We start from the raw sequence: 22113 nt of genomic DNA on the forward strand, positions 1-22113 counted from the left end.
CGTAACCCTTACGCTACCTTGAAGCTCTAGGGCAGTTTCGAGTGACGTTCGGGGACCGGCACAGACCTTCGGATCTTCACCGCCACCTTCGGGCGTCGCAGCTGACCTTCGGATCATCATCACCATCTTCGGGTGTCGTGGCTAACCTTCGGATCATCGTCACCACTTTCAGGTAACAGACCTTCGGGGGGGGGGGGGGGGCTTCCGTACTTTGGGATGGCGGTCCCCAACAGTAGCCCTCGCGAACGTGGGCCGACTCCGACGGGCCGAACCCTCGAAAATTTGATCGCTCTACATTGTGTGCATCGTGAACTCTGCATCGTGCTTTTACATCGTGTGCATCGTATGCTCTGCATCGTGTGTAGTCAGGCGCCCACGGCAGGGGCCTGCGCCTGCGGTGGGGGCCTGGGGCGGCGGTGCCCCTACAGTTCAGTCGACCGGCGGCGGCTTCCTAGGGCAATCGACACGACATACCTCGGTGGAGGCGATCGAGTGTCGGTGATGGGATGAGCGATGTACTACAGAAGGGCAATACGGTCCATATAGAAAAGCCAGAGGGATAAGTACCCTGCGGGCTGGGCCCAAGGTGTTGAAAGACATGAAAATAACGTATCTCATATTAGAAGCTGTAGTAGCATTTCTCCAACTCTTAAATGTTACAATTTCTTAAATGTTACAATTGTATGCTTCCAATTAACCCTAAAAGAATAGGGGCTCGAATTTGAGAGGTTAAAATTGCCCTAAGCAGCCCCGCGAGAAAAATCCCCAAATCGGCGGCATCTTCGTCCCCCCGATGTACTTCACCTCCGAATTGAATCGCAAGCCACCCCGCCGGCGATTTGGATCCTCAGATCGTAGCGGCGGCGGCCTTGTGTCTTCTTCCGTCCGATGCGGCTCGTTTTCCCCAGGGGAAGGGGAAGAGGGCGAAGCTAGCAGCCCCAAGGGGAAAATTCCCCAAATCGACAGCAAGGAGGACAAGCGGTCCCCCGTGGATGTGGCCACTCTCGACGACACTCGACGACTTTGGCATGGAGTACTATGTCGAGGCGGCGCGCCGGCTGCCCCTCGCCGAGATTCCGGAGCTCGCCGCCTGCATCAACGTCGGCGGCCACTGCTTCGGCCTCGCCGATCCCGTCAGCAACATCATCCTCAACGCCGTCGGCCTGCTGGTGCACCGCGAGCTGGCGAGGTACAAGCCTCCGAAGACGTGCCCCTTGATCAGAGCGACGACCAGCATCGAGGGGAAGGTCATGTCCATGAAATCGCTCGACGGCCTGCTCGCCTTCATGACCGGCTACTTCCGCCACCTCTCCCGCATCCAGGCCAGGCGCTACCTCCTCCTCGCCTCCTACGACCTCGCCCTCGCCCTCGCCATCTGCCTCGTCCGCAGCCACCGCCAAGGTTTCTCTTCTTCTCAGCAGAAATTGCTCCCGGACGGCGGCATGATAAAGAACGCCCTCAGGGCCGCCGCCATCCACGCAGAGCACCCCGAGCCCCAAGTCCTGTCGTGCCTCATGACGGCGCAGTACCCCTCAGGCCTGCTTTCGGATGTCCTGTCGAAGCTACAACGGGGAGCGAAGGTGCTGCTCACCGTATCTGATCTCTGTCTAGTCAAGGAGCTGCTGAAATGCCAATGGCCGCCACAACCCAACTCGCGTCCCGTCAACGTGCAGTTCTGGTGCCGTCCAAACAGCAGCATCTACTGCAAGTCTTCCGTCGATGGTGGCGTGCTGGTTTCAACTGATGCTGGCGAAGATTGTGTTGTCCAAATCATGATCCATAAGATCAAGGATCAGTCACCCTTCCCTGATAAACATTACATCCCTGACCTGACCTTTGCCCGCGGAATGGAGCCCAAGTTATCCAGGTGCTTGGCAGCAGTCACTGGGGGGGGGGCAGCTGGCGCGAGGAGCCTGCTCCCGTGAACCGGAGACATATCCTATGCAATCGGCATACTTGTGCAATCCGCGAATATGAAGCATCCGATCTCAATCCAACGGTCGCTGTTATTTTGCACTTAAACCCCCACCTCATCAGCAATCTTCTCTTTGAATACTTGCTAAACACCCCCTCGATGATATCGAATCGTTAAACCGTACCCCAGGTATCGCTCCACTCCGGTTCGTGACGCGCGGAGGACTTCTCGCATCGATGGCCCCGCGCCGGCCGCCTCGAGCTCGGCGGAGGCGGCCGGATCTACTCCTCCTCGGCCTCCTCGCCGCGCCAGTGGGGTTGGCCCCCTCCTCCTCCCTCCTCCCTCTGCCGGTGGCCGGGCCGAGGAGCCACGCTCGGGATCCGGCCAGGCGCGCCCCTCCCTCTCCCTTCCCTCTCGCGCGGGCGACGGCCGGCGCACGGCGGCTGGTGCGCGCCAGAGACCGCGGCGGCCTGCGCACCGCGGCGGCGAGCCAACGGCGGGCGTGTGCGGGGGCCGCGTTGGCGACGCACGCGCAGACGCTATGGCGGCGTGGCCCACGCCGGCGCTCGCGGGCAGGCTGCGGAGCAGGCGCGCGGCGGCGGGCTCGAACAGGAGCGGCGCCCTGTAGCTGGCGGCGAGGACCTCCTCCCACGCCGGTGCGCGCGGCGGAGGCCGGCAAGCCGCGAGCTCGGCGGCGGGGCTGCCACGGCGAGCAGGCATGCTCTCCTCCGCGGCGGCCATGGCGAGGCGAGGCGGCCTCCTCCCTCCCCATCTGGCGGCCTCCGCACTCCGCCCCTGCTGCCCGTGGCCATGGCGGCTCGGCACGGTGGCCTTGGCGGCGCGGCACGATGGACTTGGCCTCTGGATCCAGGCGCGCGGCGGCGTCAATGGCCTCTGGTGGCGGCGCGGCCCTCCTCCGCCGTCGGTGGCGCGGCGTGGCGCTGCGGCGGCGGCGGGGCTGTTGTCCCAGGGCGGGGCGGGCCTGCAAGGCGGCGCCGGGGCGGCCGGGCTGCTCGAGCGCCCTGCTCCATCCGCCGCGCCTCCTCGTGGGCTCCGGCGGCGGAGCCTCGCGTGGACGGCGGCGCCCGTCCGCCCTCCCTCCCTCTCCCATGGCGGCGACGCTGGCAGAGTCCTCCGCGGCCATGGCGAGCTGTGGGGCCGCAATGCCCCCTCCTCTGCTCCATCCTCGCTCGCCGGCCGGTGGTTGGGATGGCGCGCGGGGGCGCGGCCCCGCACCACGTCGCTGTGTTCTGGAGCTTCTCTACCTGCTCTGGATTTGGCGCGAGAAAGGCGATACCGGCGACGAAGCCGAGAAGTCCTCTGCGCGTCGCGAACAGGAGCAGAGCTGATGAGGTGGGGGGATTTAAGTGCAAAATAGCAGCGATCGTTGGATTGAGATCGGATGCTTCGTATTCACGGATTGCATGATTGCACAGTTAAGCCGATTGCATAGGATATGTCTCCCCGTGAACCTGGTGGGCGACGACGCGTCCACACCAAGTGAACACCTACAGTACTTGGAGCTGCACCTGCTCGACATGATCCATGCCTTTTACATCAAGGCGCTTGCCGCACTGCCAATAAGGAGTGATCCCAAGATCCTACGTGCTTTCCTTGTGGCTGGGCATTGTTATGGCCCCCTGGACCCTGTGTGTAACATCATCATGAACTCCTGCTGGTACAACTTGGCCTTCCCGCTGCGCAACCAGGTCGAAGCTCTGAATTCGTACATACCGCGCCTCAAGTTACCAGGGTGCTTCGATGAAGGCGCCTATCGCTGCAACCTCGAATTACCTGATGGCATCGTCGACACCAGTTCAATGGCCCGCTTGGCGTACCGTTCCCTCGATGGCCTTGTCGAGGCCCTCTGCGTCGGTGCTTCCATGTCGCGGCACCAGGCCCTTGAGTTCCTCTGCACCTCAAACTGTGACGTCTCTAGAGCTCTCATCCACCCTGCTGTCTTTGCTGATGCGGCCAGGGCGGCCAAACACCCCCAGCATGCTGAGTTTGGATCATTCCTCAGTTCTCGTTGCTCGGCCGACATGATCTACAGCAGCCTGCCAGTGCCAGCGATGTTTATCTACCCACTTTCCACTGAGTACCCATTCGAATTTATCCCTAGAAAGCCTCTGCAAAATGATGAGGCTCCCACCTACACGCTGACGGTACCTGCCGCTGAAAAGGTTATGAGCAAGAAGTTTTTTTGTCTGGGAGACGCTGGACTTCCTTAGGGCCAAGCTTGATGTGGTGCTACGCAAGTACAACTACCAGCATCCATGGGTAATGATCCTCTCTCTCTCTCTCTCTCTCTCTCTCTCTCTCTCTCTCTCTCTCTCTCTCTCTCTCTCTCTCTCTCTCTCTCTCTCTCTCTCTCTCAATGATGCCCCTTGCACCACTTGCTGGTTGGTTCTCGCTGATTAATCCACATCTCTTCTCACTTGCTAGTTCACTTGTACTTATTGCAGGAACCTGCTTTTGAGCTTGATGTCATCTGTGGAGTGAATGAACCATCCTTCCGTGGTAGTGTGTACCATGTCAATTTTCTTGCACGCTCAGATGGTGAAGCTAGGCCTGGACACACCCTTTTCTTTGCTGAGTTAGGGGTTCAATCGATGCCAGAAAAATCTTCAAGCTGCAGCCCGGTGTATGATTACATTGAACGCGTCGATGAGTGGTCCCTCCTATATTATCTGCTAAAAAGCTCCGACCACTACCGGATTTCCCCCATTTCCCGTGTGCCAAAGGCACACAGCACATGGCGAAGGCCACAATGCACACGTTGGCCGTGCGCGGCCCATGGCGAACACGCGACGAGGACGAGCCCCGACGGCAAAGGCCACTTCGCCGTGTGCCTTTTATCGGGCACACGGCAAAGACGTTCGCCGTGTGCTAGAGGGGGCACACGGCGACTTAAAGTCGATGACGGTGGGGGCGGGGACGGTGGGGGCGGGGACGGTGACGGCGCGGCTCCCCACTTCGCTGTGTGCCAGGATCTGAGGCACACGGCAAAGTTTCAAACTTCGCCGTGTGCCTAGATCCAGGCGCACGGCGAAATTTGAAACTTCGCTGTGTGTCCTGGGCTAGGGCATACGGCGAAGTATGGCTGCTTTACCATGTGTCTTCAAGGCACACGGCGAACTTGTTTTCCAAGAATGCCGGGAAGGCCACTTTGCCGTGTGCCAGGACTAAGGCACAGGCAAAGTGACCAAACAGAAAATTGTTTTTTTGTTTTTGACGTATAAAAGTGCCCATACAAACAAATATCATATATAATATTCATAATTGACATCACAAACATCATAAATATATCATAATAAAGCTCAAATGCATCGCACGAATCACTACAAGTTCTCAAGTTCACAAGTTCGAAATATATCACTGACATCACTACAAGTTCATAAGTTCACAAATTTTCAAGTTCTTCCACGACGGAGGTTGGTCGAACGGAGGAGGGCCGAACTGGAGAATTTTTTTTATTTTAATCCTTTTTAATCTAATATTTTAATAATAGCCCGTCTAGATCTAAATTTTCAAAAACTAGCCATTTTGGTCGCGCCAAGTCCCGTTGCGCGACTCCCTGAAGGGTCACACCATATGCTTCGGCGCGACCGAGCTGCCACGCTGGCACACGCGTGCCAGCGGGTCTGACGTGGCAAGGCTGAGTCGCGCCACATGCTTTGGCGCGACTGAGTCGCGCCATGCGGCGTTGCGCGACTCAGCCTAATACAGGCCCACCCGGCCAGCCTTCTCTTCCTCCTCCTCCCATTCTTTTTTCCTCCACTCCCCACTCGACCCGACCTCCATGGCACCGCCCCTCCCTCTCCCCCTCTAGATCCACTCCATCCTCCACTCGATTCAAAGGGGAAACGAAGGGAAACTGATCCTTGAAGGTAACTCCTCCATTCTAACCGATTGGTTTTCCTCCATTTCGCGGATTTTTTAGGGTTTGAGTTGGTTATGGTTTTTGTAGGGTTTGAGTTGAAATGGGCCCAACAATTCGCTAGGCTCCTTGGCGCTGCCGGCCGCCGCCACCTGCGCCTCCCGTTGCTGCCGGGTCTCGCCCGTGGCCCTACCTGGCTAGCGCTAAGGCCACCCCTCCCGCCGGCGCTAGGTGTCGTGGCCCTGCTGTGTGTGCGCTGAGAGCGCCCCTCCCGCCGGCGCTGGGTGTCGTGGCCCTGCTGGGCGTGCGCCGACCGCGTCCCTCCTGCCGATGCCGCCCTACCTCCAACACCGACCTCCAGTCCGGCCGCGCCCCGCCGCCGATGCCGGGCCTCTCCGACGGTCGTGCGGCCTGCCCCTCCCCGACACCCCCCTTCTCTCTCAGCAAGTCGTCTGCCCCCTATTTAGGAGTAGACATTTTGTTATTGATGCTGGATTTGTGATACGGACACGCGTAGCGTGACTGAAAGAAGTGGTATCAGGGATGGATGGCATGAAGTTTAGGTCGTAGGAATTTGTCATGTCCAAGTTATCTGGTTTCATCGGTTTGGGAAGATTGTTGACGTTTACTCTCATGCCTTGAGACATCAGCTCTCATGTTTTCGGCTGGTAGCTAGAGTTTGCTTCGATTGCTATCTTTTACATAATTCTCTGATGTGCACGGCAGTTTTATAGAGGTGCTACACTATGGCTAGACGCTAGACCATATACAGTTAATCAACATCTGCAATGATAGGCAAGTAGAGTCATTAGGTAGACAAAAGTGAGATTATGGGATTAATCATTGTCTTGGCTGGTATGTATGATCTACTACCTAATGCTACCTTTATGCATTGTCCATTGGAGTATAGTAAAGTTCAGTATGATGGAGCATCACATTCGTATATATTCAAACACTGGCACATGTCAGAGTTCTTCTCATCGGTCGTCACAGGCAATGCAGGTTTTATCTCAGTTGAATTGAATCTGAAAGTTTGTGCCTTGATCTGTTCTTGACACAGGTGGTGGAGGTCCGTCGCATAGCCCTCCCGCGACGAACACATCCTCGGACAACACCGGCGGTGGACAGAGCAGCTCCAGGCCCCCAACGGCGTCAAAAAGCGGTAGAAGAGAGCGTCTTTTGGTGCACATGGATCTTGTTTATCTATCATGCACTACTGTAATTTGAATTATTCTTGTAGTGGACTTGTAATGTGCACTTTGTGGTCATGTATTAGTACTACTATTATTAGACGTGTAATGGACCACACTTTGTGCAATCGGGTATATTGTAATGTCCTATCAAACGGGTAATGTGATATCTACAATTTTGTGATGGGCAATCAAGTATCTTGTCTTGCAAGGAGTCGGGCCATTTCTCTTGGCACCAAAATATCTTGAGCCAAAGTATCTGGTCAGTGTTATCGCGTGGCGTGACTCCTTTACGAGTCGCGCCAAGTGGCTTGGCGCGACTATTCAAAGAGTCACGCCATTTCCAATGGCGCGGCTCAGTGAGGAGTCGCGCCAACCTTTGACCCCGACCAGATTTGGCTCAGGTCAAATTTTTGCTAACTAGTTACGCCAAGATAAATGGCGCGACTCCAGATAGTTAGGATCTGCATCCTCTAAGCTTGATGTCTCCTCGGACTCCTCGCTGACGATGCCTTGAGGTGGTGCCTCCTTGCCCCTCCTACGAGGGGTTGCAATACCGAGAGCCCCATGTTGGCCGCGACGTTCTCCTATGAAAGAGAATTTATTCAACATATGTATAACTAATCACAATCATTAAGTATCAGAAATGAAAAAACAACAAAAAAAGAAAAATAGGTGACCAAAATTGACAAAAAAAAGAATAGGCCATATATGCATCATAGTTCCTCCTCTAATCACATTTACATATGTTCATACATCTATGCTCATACATACATTACAGTGGCTCCTCTAATCTTCTACCTTATTTTTAGCAGTTCCTAAAGCCACCGATCTGAACTAGTACATAAGCTGATCCTAATGGCATTCTATGAGAACTAAATCTCGACTTGTCACTTTGAGCCATGCTGGTGAATACTAATTACGGGACCATCTAATAGTTTGATCCAGAAGTCGAGAAGCCAAAAGAAGTGTAAGCACTGCCTTGTGCATCTTCAAGAGAAGAGACTCATCGCCACTGCCAAAGACAAAATTAAAAAAAAGTAGTATTAGAGAGTAACATTGCAGATATACTGATTTTAGATGTTAAGCAATGTTTAACAGCAGGTAATTTTCATAAATACGTCATAGACCTACTCAAATTTATCAGATATTATTTTGTCACCTCAAGAATAAAAGCATGCAGCCTTACTATCTTAGGTCATTGCATTAGAAAATAGTCAAAAACAAGTCCAGCTGAAATGCTCCAAATAAATGTTACTTAGCGTTACTCATTGCTAATTGCATCTTCAGAAAATGACCAATTACGCCTCTGAACATCAAATTCCACATCAATGAGATCGGTTATACCAGCTTTGATCTTCTGGCCCACTCTAACAGGACCTACACCCTCAGGAGTGCCTGTAGAAGTGCAGAGGAACAAATGAACTAGTGCAAAACAATGGCAGCAGCTGATGCGAAAGGTTTCAGGAACATTAAAACTATGCATTAGACATAGTATAGGTAGGGATTTGGCACACAAAAATGCAGTAGGTGAAGGCAGTACAACACGGAAATTACAGAATGATCATCATGCAAGATTAACGGCTAAGGAAAGGTTCCACTTTGCAGGATATCATATCATCTAAGGTGCTATTCTTGAGACACACAATTAAAAGAAACAGTTGGTGGTACTACATTCTTGAGACACTCTAAGGTTCTTATTACGAAATGCAAAGTACCTTAAAAAAAACCTTGACTATTGGTGATACTACATTCCCCTACGCCCCTAGTATCTCAACAGGAGATAGCAGGCTAGGTCGATTTGGGCATTTCTTCACCCAATTTCTGAGCAGCATAAACGCAGGAGCTGCTCCTACGTTTCTGATTTTCCACGGAGTAGCACAATTTTACACGTACTACCACAAAATTAGCAGTGCGAAGGCTACAAACTAACAATCTAAGATTACCGATTTTATTTGGACGTGATAGCAAGTGCAAGCGCGGGGAGGAGAAAGCATAAAGCACGGGGTGGCAGGAACGAGAGGCGTGCGCGCATACCTCCAGGGCCCGCAGGAGGTACCGGCGGAGGCACGCGGGGTCGACGGCGAGCTCGGCGCAGCAGACTGGGCAGCCGCAGCGCGTGAGCTCCAGCCGCACGATTAACCACTTGAGCGGCCGCCGTGGAAGTCGCCTAGGTAGATGCAGCACCCGTCCAGCAGCGCAGCCTGCGAGAGGCCGAGAGCGAGTCGAAGCGCACCGCCGGGGATTTGAACTCAAACCCTACAAAAACTCTAACCAACTCAAACCCTAAAAAATCCGCGAAATGGAGGAAAACCAATCGGTTAGAATGGAGGAGTTACCTTCAAGGATCGATTTCCCTTCGTTTCCCCTTCGAATCGGGTGGAGGATGGAGTGGATCTAGAGGGGGAGAGGGAGGGGCGGCGCCATGTAGGTCGGGTCGAGTGGGGAGTGGAGGAAAAAAGAATGGGAGGAGGAGGAAGAGGAGGCTGGCCGGGTGGGTCTGTATTAGGCTGAGTCGCGCCACGCCGCATGGCGCGACTCAGTCGCGCCAAAGCATGTGGCACGACTCAGTCTTGCCACGTCAGACCCGCTGGCACGCGTGTGCCAGCGTGGCAGCTCGGTCGCGCCGAAGCATATGGCGTGACCCTTCTGGGAGTCGCGCCACGGGACTTGGCGCGACCAAAAGGGCTAGTTCTTGGAAATTTAGATATGGACGGACTATTATTAAAATATTAGATTAAGAAGGATTAAAATAAAAAAAATTCGCCGAACTGAGGAGGGGCAAACGGCGGTGCTAACGGTTGCTGTCCGGGGAACGTCGGTGACATCCCCGGTGACAACTCAGGCGTATTCGACGCCGCCGATTGATTTTGCAAAACAAAGTATATATTGCATTGAGGACAATAATCAAGTTTGAAAAAGTTATAATCTAAAACATTTCGAATTTCTTAGAATTATACAAGTTACTCTAAAGCATGACATTTAGTACTACAATCTCTAGGTCCAAAGTGAGTATAAGTCTGTACGATCTCTAGGTCTCTAATATTTGAAATAAAAGAACCAAGGTTGTCAAGTTGCTCACAGGAGGAGTTGCCGGAGCCGGAGCCGGAATCAGCGGGAATGCCATCGGAGGTAGTTGTTGACCCATCTGAACCGAAAGACCTTGAATGAAGGAGTACATCTGGGCCATCTGCTGCTGAACCTCGGCCTGTGCCCTCCTCGCCTCCTCCTCGCGTAACCTCCTCTTCTCAGCTATCGCCGCCTCGTGTGCCACCGCTTGCGCCACCATCTGGGCCTACATAATATTTTTTGATTTCAATGTTGCAATGGAAATCAAATTTATATTCATATTGAATGAACGATGAATAAACCAAGATTTACCTCAAGTTCCTGTACTCGGAGCTCTGCCACGGATTGCCTTGGGCTTATGGGCAGGCCACTGTCTGTGGTCCTGGCTCGAATCTGGGAGAGGGTGGGGGTAGAGGCCGTGTCTAGGGTGCCGTCGCCTATAAAGTACCGGCCATGCTTCTTTCCTCCTCCCACCTTCATGATGAGCTCTCCGTCCAGGTCATGGGCACTCGGATCCCAGTCGGGCCCATGGACCTGCCTTCCCACCTCTGTGTACATATTTATGCGGGCGTGGATGGAGGGATTGGAGTACGCCGAGGGCGGATCGTTTGGATTGTAGGTGACCTCGGACGCCTTGCCCTTGTGAGCCAAAGCCCATCCCATGAACTGGGAGCACTCAGCGCCTGAATGTGACGAGGACTGCAAAATAAAAAGTTGTTTACAAATTATGCATAATTGGTGGTTAGATTAATGAAATGTAAATGCATACCCATCTAGCTCTGTATTCCTCATTGCTAAGGCTTCCTTGATGGTGTGCTGGCCCTGGCATAAACAAACACCGCTCTCGACCAGCGTTGTGCGCGGCCTCCCACTCCGGTGTGAACCACTTGTCCACAATGCGTTCCCAGCACATCGAATCATTACGGCACCACCACGCAGGCACCTACACGTGATAAAGTGAATAACATATGAAAAGTGAAATAAAAGTAACACACTTAATATAAGTACAAATTCTAAATGTACCCGTAAGTACTGCTCCCGGGTCAGCTTCATATTTCTTGCAACTTCTTTTTTGATCTTCTGCTTAAGGAATATTGCACCGTAGTTTATGACGCACTGGACTTGTGCCTCGTAGTGCATGTCCTTTATAAGCTTGATGCATCGGTTGTGAGACGTAACCAACGCGCTTTCCTCGTATCCCTCATCACACCTGTAGAAATCCTGCATACAACCACGATATATCCAGAAATTTTTAGAAAATATGTCAAATGAATTCATTGTATTAAGGAGTGTATTGCGAGAAAAACTTACCCACAGTTCGGCCTTGACCCGCTCTGCCTTGTTGTCGAAGCACCTGCCATCCCGATCGAGTTGATCGGGGGCGTGGGCATAGTGCTCCCACGTCCAGGCCGGCTCGTACCTTCCACCAATGTGGACTAGGCCCGGGAAGTGATCCCTGTACAAAGTGCCAAGGATGCCGTTGACCTTGCTCTTGTGAGCACCTCCACTGAGTATTCTCCAATTCCTGCAAAAAGTGTTTAAAATAAAATATTAGTAGTGCTAACATCTAAAGTTGATTGTGATTTTCAAGTGATGAAATGAAAAATAGTGATAACTTCTAAATTTACTTATAGTGGACCAGAGGGTCGAATCAATGGCCGTAGGGCAAAAGGAATCGGTCTGTCCGGGAGTCGCGAGGGATCCCGCAACCAGACAGCGGTGTAGAGTCATCCTGAGTCGCGTCCTCCCCCTCCTCCTCATCGTCCCCCTCACCACCAGATGACTCCGCGGAAGCTACGGTGTTGTCGTCGTCGTCGTCCTCCTCCTCCTCCTCCTCCTCCTCCGACTCGTACTGCTGCTCCTCCTCCTCAGCACACCGCCGTGGTCGACCCCTCCCTCGACCCATGGGGCCACCCTTTCCTCGACCCAACCTTCGACCCCTAACGACGGACCCCCTCAGCTTCTTGGGACCCCTGGGATGTTGGCATCAATCTTCTAAACGTGGACGCACACGCTCGCTGAAGGCCGCCACCAACCATCTTTGTTCAATCACATGCAATAAAAAATAATAAACCAATCAGTACATATAAACAAAATGTAATTACGAAGAGAAGCACAATAAACTTGACATAATAAGAAAATGACATGATATTACAACTAATAATTGAATCAGTACATACATTTATTAGAAATAGTCATCGTGGTCGGGATTAGCTGGATCATAAGTCTTGTTATCACTATCATGCATGTCGAGATAGTCTAGCCCGTGCTCCATAGGAGCAATGTCAATATCAACCCCTAATTGTAATTGCTCAAGTAATTCTAAGTCTTTGGCATTATAAACCTCATCTCTAGCGTCCTCGTCCACATCCATTTCATCATTGTTTTCTTCCGTTCCGATCAATCCGGTTAAGTCTGTCTCAAAACGGCCTTGTAACCCATCTTCTTGAAAGAATTCACCATCATATGTATTGGGGTCTATGTTGTAATCTTCATTGTTTGGGACAGGTAGTTTACCATGTGGTGATACCTGGTATGAGAGATAATAAACTTGTGTGGCTTGTTGAGCCACAATATATACATCATCTCCTGGATAGACGGATGACTGTTGGATTTCGACTAGTCCAAGGCTAGGGGTCCTTCGCACTTTATTAAGATCAAACCAATGGCATTTGAATATGACAGGTTTAAGAGGTTTGCAACCATGAAACGTTAGTTCGTATATTTCTTCAATTCTTCCATAATACTCGACCCCATCATGGGCTGTCGTACAAACTCCTGAATTCGTGGTTCTTTGATTGGGCCGACTCTGCTCGTGCCTTTTGGTGTGAAAGCGAAATCCATTCACGTCATAGCCGGAGTATGACATGACCCTATAGGCACAACCATCAGCAACCTGCCTCAACTCAGGAGTCATATACACATCGTTTTGACACTGCAAATTGAAGCAGGATAGGTCGTTGTATTATTCGCGGAACTTGTAATATCAAACAAAAAGTACGAGATACAGAATGATCAGACCTTTTGCTTGAACCAGGAAATAAAATCGGGCAATCCACGTCCTGCACCATTTTTAAGAAGGGTATCAACTTGTTGCGGGGTCGCTACCCTTCTTCCCCACCAAAATTGATGAGTAAATTCTCTGAACGAGAACAAAATCGAGGGGGTTGGATGCAGAATATTGACGATACTATGCTACAAATAATCGAGAACTAGTTTGTTGAGAACTTACTCAATATATGGCTCTATTTCGGAAAGATTGGTCAACACATACATCATGATAGTACGTCACTCATCATGTTGCAAGGTCTTAGGAGTCGCACCACTTGCACTTCCGAGTTGCCCTCTAAAGAGGCTGAGGTTCGTTTCATTTTCGTCGGCATTGTAACGAGGGGGTGGATTATGCACGTTAGGCAGGGTCTCTGCATAGTATTTGGTTGTGAAGTTTGACACCTCCTCAGCACAATACGCCTCTGCAATGGAAGTTTCAATTTTGCATTTGTTTTTACAATTGGTTCGAAGAACCTTTTGTTGTCTCTCAATTGCATAGCACCAGCGGCCCTGCACAGATCCCCCCATTCGTGCCTCATACGGAAGGTGCAAAATCATATGCTGCATGGGATTGAAAAAGCCTGGTGGAAAGATTTTCTCCAATTTACAAAGTAATACAGGAGCCAATTGTTCCATTTCTGCAACTACAGTCCGAGATAACTCCTTAGCACAAAGGATGCGGAAGAAATTGCTTAACTCTACCAGCACTCGCCACACATTGTCAGGGAAATAGCCTCGCACCATCACCGGAAGAAGCCGCTCAATCCATATATGGTAGTCATGACTCTTGAGCCCATTGATTCGCATTGTAGTTAAGTTCTCCCCCTCCTAAGATTCACTGCATAACCATCGGGAAACATTAAAGTTTGAAACCATTCTAGTACTTCCTTCCTCTGGGGCTTCGTCAGGACGAATTCGGCTGGAGGCTTTTTCCATTTCTTCCCGTCTCTGGGAGGCGGGATATTGAGTTTTGGCCTATTGCATGAACTGGCTTGATCCACTCTAGCCTTAACGTTATCCTTTGTCTTATCAGAAATGTCTATTACTATACCAAAGAGTGCCTCACCGACACTTTTCCCCAAGTGCATCATATCAATATTGTGTGGAAGCAAAAGATCATCCATATAGGGAAGCCTCCACAAACCTGACTTCTGAGTCCAGGCATGTTCCACACCATATCCCTCAAAGCTACCTTCTTTCTTGACCCTTAGCGCATCTAACTGCGCACAAATCGCAGCACCAGTCAACATCTGCGGTGGAGGGTGTTCAACCACGACACCTTTTGTAAAGTTTCTGATGTCTCGTCTGAATAGATGGTCAATAGGGAGAAATTGTCGGTGCAAATCAAACGAAGAATACTTGCCACCCTTCGCCAACCATAAGAACTTGAGTGCTGCCTTGCATACTAGGCATGGAAACTTTCCGTGGACACACCACCCGCAGAATAGCCCATATGCCGGCAAGTCATGCAGGGAGTACATGTACCACACTCGCATATTGAAGTTTGTCTTTGTAGCTCGGTCATATGTCCAGACACCTTCCTCCCAAACACGGAGTAAATCATCATCAACCAGAGGCTCCATATACACACACATATTATCCCCTGGGTATCCAGGGATTATCAACAATAAGAATATGTTCTGTCGTTGAAACATGACTCCAGTGGGTAGATTTAGAGGGATAATGAACACGGGCCAACAAGTGTATGGGGCAGCCGCCATTCCATAGGGATTGAACCCATCTATTGCCAGTGCAACTCGTACATTACGAGACTCCCCAACTTTCTCACTATGACGCCCGTCAAAATACTTCCATGCTTCAGCATCAGCTGGATGTACCATGTTCTCAGGACAGTATCATTTGCCTTCTTTGTGCCATGTCATCTGTTTAGCGGATTCCTCGATCATGTAAAGCCGTTGGATCCTCGGTATGAACGGAAGGTACCGTTGGATTTTCACGGGGATCTCGAGTTGCCTCTTCTGACCATCACCTGAGTCGACCTCCAGATATCTAGATGATTTACATTTAGGGCAGTACTTTGCATCTGCATGGTCTTTCCTAAACAAGATGCATCCATTCGAACAAGCATGTATCTGCTCGTAAGGCATCTTAAGTGCACGAAGTAGTTTTTGTGCCTCATACAAGTTGCGTGGCAAATTGTGACCAGCCGGAAGCAGGCTGCCAAAAATTTTCGACAAATCATCAAAGCCATCTCGACTGATGCCAAGCTGACACTTTAGGGCCATTAGACGTCCGATGGCGTCCAGTTGAGAAACATCAGTATGGCCGTGAAATGGTTTTTGTGCCGAAGACAACATGTCGTAATAGGCCTTTGTGGTTGCCTCAGGTGGATCCTCCCTAACTTAGCTAGGTCCTTCATCGAACTGTGCTTGATGAAAATAATCCAACATGTCTCCGCACCCAGCATCAGTATCATAATTTTCGATACGTTGTCTCGCGACCTCGTCTCTCGCACAATGGGTTTCACCATGACATATCCACCTGGTATAGTTTGCCACAAACCCATTGGTGCAATTGTGTTTGCACACTGATGGCAAGGACACGGAGCTTAACTTTGTCCTTGCTCAAAAGCTTTTTTCAGAAAATCGTCCACCTTCTGAACGAATTCATCCGTCCAATCACGTTTCCCGAACCAGCCCGTGTACATCCACTCACGGTCATCCATCCTAACTTTAGCAAATTACCGAGACATATAAATCAACTGCATCTACACGATATCTATCACGCTCTAATGGGTGAAGATAGATCCTAATCCCACCCGAGTATGTGTAGATGGGGTTAGTTTCCATGCTCTACTCCTATCCGAGACAAATTTCGGCAGCACCTCCCCATTGTTTTCCGAATACACGTCCTGACAAGGAGATTGTGTATTCGGAGAACAACAGGGAGGCGATGCCGAAAGTGTCTCGGATCGAAGCAGACCATGCAAACTAAATCCATCTACACATACTCGGGTTGTCCAAAAAACGTGGATAATTCGAAACAGATACGATCATACATATGCAAAGATATGCATATTTCCAATCGTATCTCTTTCGAATGGGAGACGTCTAACTAGGTTTCGACATCTACAAATAATATAATACGGATTCAGAGTCAAATATGTCTCTCACCTAGCTGTGACGAAGGAAGGAGGTGGGAACCAAGTGGCAGTGGTGACGGATTCCTGAAAAAAAATAGTGTTGGAGAACAATTTTACCAGCACCTCACCTGGCACAGTGAGGTTACCAAAACCAACGGCACGATAACAATCACGATTCCAAAAATAATGTTCCAATAATCACTACAAATATAATAAATTTGAATTTTGCCTCAGATATGTTGCATTTCATTTGATCTTGAGCTTGAAGGAAAAGAAACATCACAGGTAGGTGAAAAAAGGGATTTATAGCAGCCATGAAACCATGTGAGACACCCAGCCCAATCATCTTATGATCACAACTGAGTTGTTGTTTGGGCATGGATGTCTCACATGGTTTGATGACGACCATAACAAATTTATGTATACAACAGAAGCTCAAGGTCATCATATGTTACCCAGCAAAAAAACTGAGTCCAAAGTGATATCTTCACAGGCATTGACATAAAATCATTTGACACATCTACAAAAAACTAAAATCACAAACATTTATTTTGCTTCAGATATTTTGCATTTCATATGACCTTGAGCTTGAAGTACAGAAACAACACATATGGTGGCAAAAAGGTGCTCATGGCAGTCATGAAACCGTGAGACACACCCAGCCCAATCATCTTATCATCACAACTGAGTTGTTGCTTGGGCATGGATGTGTCCCACGGTTCGATGGCAACCATAACAAGTTCAACAATATGGCATAAGCTCAAGGTCAACATATGTTATCCAGCGTGAAAACTAGGTACAAATTGATATCTTCATAGGCATTGGCATAAAATCATTTGACATGTCTATAAAGCACTAAAATCACAGACAATTATCACTAATATGTATCTATATTTATTTCAAAATCATGTCTAAAGAGCTAACATCACTATTATTCTAAAACTAATTTTCATTCATCACATGCTACTAGGAAAAAAATTGACACTCACCCAAACCGACGGCGACGGCGACGGCGATGGCGACGGACGAACGAGGCGGCGGCGACGGCTTGGGGGCGCGGGGCAGGGTAGGGCGCGCGCCGGCGGCGCTGGCGCTCGAACGAGGCGGCGGCGACACCTCGGGGGCGCGGGGCTGGGCGGGGTCGGGGCCACCGGACAGTCGGAGCGGGGTCGAGGGCGCCGCGGTCGGGGCGGGGTCGGGGAGGAGGGGCGCCGGGCGAGCCGCGGCTGCGCCCGCGGTCAACCGGGTCGGCGGCGACAGCTCGGAGGAGCGAGGCTGGGCGGGGCGGGGTCGGGGGTGTCGGTCGGGGTCGGCCCGGTGGCGCCGGTCGGGGTAGTGTCGGGGAGGAGCGGCCTCCTTGGCCGGCCGGGCGCGCGGCAGCGGCGCCCGCGGTCGACCTAGGCGGGGGCCGAAGATGGGGGCGGCGGTGGCGGCGGCGTGGGGCGGGGCGGGGTCCGCGGCGTCGGGGCGCGGGGGTGGCGTGGCCGGTCGGCGCGGTATCGAGGGCGCCGGTCGGGGGGCTGCCTTGGGGCCACCGGTCGGGGCGGCGGCGGGGGCGGCGGCGGCCGAAGACGGCGGCGGCAGCGGGGGCATGGGAGCGGGGAGCGGGGCGCGGGGCTGGTGGGTGTGTGTGGTGTCGGGATGTGGGGGCGGCCGCTGAAAAACCTAAGTCATGAAAGGGAGTTCGCCGTGTGTCAAATCTGAGACACACGGCGAAGTTTTGCCTTCGCCGTGTGTCAGATCTAAGACACACGGCAAAGACGACACTTCGCCGTATGCCTTAGGGCAGACACACGGCGAACAAGTGTTTTTCAATTATTTCATGTCCATAATTTAGATTATGTAAATTTAAAATAGTATCTAAACCTAAATACTCAAATTTTTTATATGGCCTCAGTAAAATGAAAAAAAAAGTTTGACTAAATTTATCCTATTATTTCATGTCATTATTGAACACATTTAACTTATTTCCACTAAAATAATTGAATTGCTTATAATACATTAAAAATACCAAATGACTCCGAAAAAATTTCAAAATTTTTCATGAAGCAAACATCATCGCATATTGCCCATATAAAATGTTTAAAAGTCAAACTCAAAGTTTACTATCATCACATCTACAAATCTAACCTCATCCTTCTCTACTCTCTGAATCTTCTTCGGCAAAGTCTCAATTTGTAAACATCATCGTGACAAACTGTGCGTAACATACTCAAATTTTTACCATACATTCCATTTATGATAGCATGAAGCCACGGCAAATGTCATGATTTTCTGACGTTGTTATAATTTTATATAATTTCAACACTATTTGCCACCACGATCATCGTAACGTTATAGTACTAGAATCTTTGAAATTTCGTTTGAACTACTAGTTAAGGTCTTACACAACAGTCAGTATCATGAATATCATTTTTTCAAAAAAAATCATATTATTTGATGCACTTTTCATTTAAATTTGACTTATACAAAAAAAATCATATAACTAAAAGAAATTAGTTAAATATAACTAACATTTCTAAAAAAATTCATATTTAGTCATAGAGTACAAAACATTATATGGAGAATTAAAAAAAATTGGAAGGAAAAATAAAAACATTTTAAGATTGTTTGTCGTGTGCTGGAGGCAAGGCACACGGCAAAGGCCCTTCTTTGCCGTGTGTCTCCCTGGGCATAAGGCAAAGGCTGACGGTCGTCCCTGTGCTTCACGGCGGCATTAGCTTCGCCGTGTACCTAGCAACAGGCGCACGGCGAAAACGGGGCTTTGCCGTGTGCCCCACCTAGGCACACTGCAAAGACGTACCCCCGTCACGGCAGCAAACGGCAGGCGCGCGTGCATAGCACGTGCAGAGACTTCGCCGTGTGTCCTAGGGTTGGCACACGGCAAAGGTGGTCGTTTGCCGTGTGTCTTGCTTTGGCACACGGCAAAGATTGGGGTTAGCCGTGTGCAGAGACTTCGCCGTGTGCTTTTTGTGAGACACACGGCAAAGTTTCAGGCACACAACAACTTAGCATTTTCCGGTAGTGAACATATCATAGTTTCCATGTTCTTATGGTTGTAGTAAACTTCCAATTGGATTGTACTACCCTGCATAGGAACCACGACTCAGTTTATTTGCCATGAATCAGGGTTGCTTACAGGAGCCCACACCCCTCTGCCCAACAGAATTTCTTTTATTAGCATGTACTAGTACCTAGTCAAAATTTGAGCCCATCATGTCATCATCTGTTGCTCGCCTTGTGCAGTAATTAGGCCCAAGTTCCTCCGCTGTTTTGCACCCCGTGGCTACTTTTGAAACTAAAGCCCATTCAAGGAAAACCAATTTACTATAGCGTATGCAATGGCATGCTGATTATAGTTATTTGAACCTAGTATGGCACAAGAAGTCTAGGGCCCAGGAGCTGCGTTTTAATAGTTACATGACACCATGGCAAAAATTTAAGGATTGTTGGTACACTTTACTCTTTGATTTTCTGATCAATATTGGCAAGTTCCTCACGTGAGCCTCTCTATTTCTTTGCCTGGGTATTTGAGATCAGGTCGCTGCTCATTCTGTGAGGAGAAAGGAAGCAAGATTATTCATCCACCATCAGGCGGTCATTTTGGTGATTTGAATGGATCACTTGTTATGGATGTTTCGCATCCTCATGAGCGCAGGTCTAGTTTGGATGATTTACTGCTTGAGATGGATTATGTGTACTTTGATCCTGCCAGAGATGGTCAGATAGCTAAGAAGATAGATAGCCTCCATAGCTATTGCCAAGCTACGAAGCTAGATAGCTTCCAAATCGGTAGCTATAGATTTGTCTGATATATCCTAGTCTTAGTTTAATATCTTTATGTTGCCTAGGACGCCTTTATTGGCATAAGACCTAGAGTTGTACTAAGTTAATTTATGCTGAATATCCATCTATGAATCATATTTCAGACACCTTTCATGATATTCTTTTTACCGAGATTGTCTCTTGTTATTATTTTTGACATGGTTGAATAAAATTGTAGCATAACTTTAACTATTTTGGAACACATTGATGCCGAAATCTTGTGAAATTATGCCAAAAAATTAAGCTGAAATGAACAAAATTCATGTCAATCATAATCAAGGGTAGTATGTCAAAAAAAATTATGTGTTTGGTTCTTGGCTTCTTAGTTATCCAAACAGAAAGCATAAAAGGAACTCAAACGAAGGTTGGGCGAAATGCGAAGAGGCAAAGTTCGCCTTCGTCTGAGCGCGTTCAGTACATGTTCGTTGGGAGTATTTATACCCCCAACATTTATTACATCATAACTAAAATACCTTTGGATGCCCGGAATATTTGTTAAATATTCCGGGCAAAGGGTCGTGGCCGACCTTCGGATGATCACCACCACCTTCGGGCGTCGCTGCTGACCTTCGAATCATCATCACCACCTTCGGGCATCGCAGCTGACCTTCGGATCATCACCACCACCTTTGGGTAACAGACCTTCGGGAGGCTTCTGTCCTTCGGGATGGTCCCCAACAGTCTGCTCAGGTAATAATTGACTAATCTTGTAAAGCACAGTAATTAAGTCTGGCTGCAACTAGTAGAGAGAATTCCGCTTGTCTGGAACTGGAGTCCCTAGGTTTTGATTTTTATTTGGTAGGATTAGAACATCATTGAAAACTATAATCGTAGCCAACCCGCCTGAAAATGACGTGTCCTGCAATATATATGTAGCAGGCTTCAACAATGACAGCTTAATCTTATCTCCAAACTCTAGTGTCAGATACACTGGCACGAGCCACCAGTCTACCCGTCCGCAGCCTCTGCAACACTGCAACGACCGTCTTCATACATGAACATGGAAGTGCTTGCGATCTTAGTTTAGATTAGATAGCTTATATCACAGTGGATAAAACAAAAACCAAGCAAAAATAAAAGTAAAAAATCCCATAACTCACACGTGACACAATTGGCAGTACAGATGCTGCGCACGGGAATTTGGAACTGTGCTGGTGGCGATGACGAGAATTTTGTTATGTTATGTAGCGTAGCACTGAAAGTCCGAAACGATGACTTGCTTCGCAGATGACAGAGCTGTCGGTCCGCAGCCAAGTGCACGCGCGCGCAAGCGAACAACCGCCGCATGGGCCACGGCGGGACGCCGCCCGCCGCCCTGCCCCGTTTCCTGGCGCGTCCGGCGGTATCAGTATGCACCACGAAACCCGACGGTGAAAAGTTCGTTCAGGCCCCGGTCAGGCGGTCACTGTCCTGATGCTGACGGTTTTTTTTTTTTTGAAGAGATGCTGACGTTTTTGCTCCTGGAGTTGCACAGCAACAGTAGAAACAACTGGAGCTTTTGGAGCCTCGGTCAACCCGTCAAATGGTACTAGTAGTAACGTAGCAGGAGGGGCGAGACTTTGGGGGCCCCGTTCGAGAATGTTGCTGCTAGCCTGCCAGTACTTCCTAGAACGGCAGGCAGGTATGCAAGGGATCGTTCTCGTGTCCTGGCCTCCTGGGACAGAGCGGAAGGCCAACCAACCCTAGCCGTCTCGAGTCCCTGATGTGTCGACCTCAACTAGGCCGCGAATCCCATCGTCGCAGCCGCGCCCCTGGCGCCGAGGGAGCTAAGGCTGTCCACAATGGCAAGAGCAAGAGCAAATTTGCTCTTGGCTCGTTTCCCACGTCCTCTCTGTCTACAGTGCCAAACAGTATATCTACAGTGCCAAACAGTAGATTTACTCCTCCATTTCCTCCTATCGCTGTGGACTAACAGTCCGCCCGTTGTCCTGCCCGTGCAATCTCTGCCGGAGACGCAACGGCGCATGACCCGACGGCGACGCCCACGGAGCACGTTTGTACAGCTCGACGGATGACTAGGATTTGTAGATACAGAGCCTCATCAGGCGGCCGAAGTCGACGGGAAGCTGCCGAGAACACG

At 50.0% G+C, this 22113-nt stretch overlaps 1 protein-coding gene across 2 annotated transcripts; it reads left to right on the forward strand.

The window, feature by feature from the left end:
• Positions 1 to 641: 641 nt before the first annotated feature.
• LOC120675985 lies at positions 642 to 20115 on the forward strand. Of its 2 annotated transcripts, XM_039957189.1 has the most exons (3): positions 642 to 1322; positions 4381 to 4582; positions 19749 to 20115. In XM_039957189.1, the coding sequence occupies exons 1-3, from the start codon at positions 993 to 995 to the stop codon at positions 20018 to 20020; spliced, it is 804 nt and encodes a 267-aa protein (XP_039813123.1). In that variant the 5' UTR covers positions 642 to 992; the 3' UTR covers positions 20021 to 20115. The 2 variants fall into 2 exon arrangements, with proteins under 2 accessions (XP_039813123.1, XP_039813122.1); XM_039957188.1 differs by lacking the exons at positions 642 to 1322; positions 19749 to 20115 and adding an exon at positions 3079 to 4195.
• Positions 20116 to 22113: the final 1998 nt, after the last annotated feature.

The sequence above is a fragment of the Panicum virgatum genome, chromosome 5N, assembly GCF_016808335.1.
Source record: "Panicum virgatum strain AP13 chromosome 5N, P.virgatum_v5, whole genome shotgun sequence".
Taxonomy (NCBI): domain Eukaryota; kingdom Viridiplantae; phylum Streptophyta; class Magnoliopsida; order Poales; family Poaceae; genus Panicum; species Panicum virgatum.

Excerpts from the sequence above, each read along its gene's own strand:
- LOC120675985 (XM_039957188.1), top strand. The coding sequence starts at position 3,340 with ATGATTGCACAGTTAAGCCGATTGCATAGGATATGTCTCCCCGTGAAC.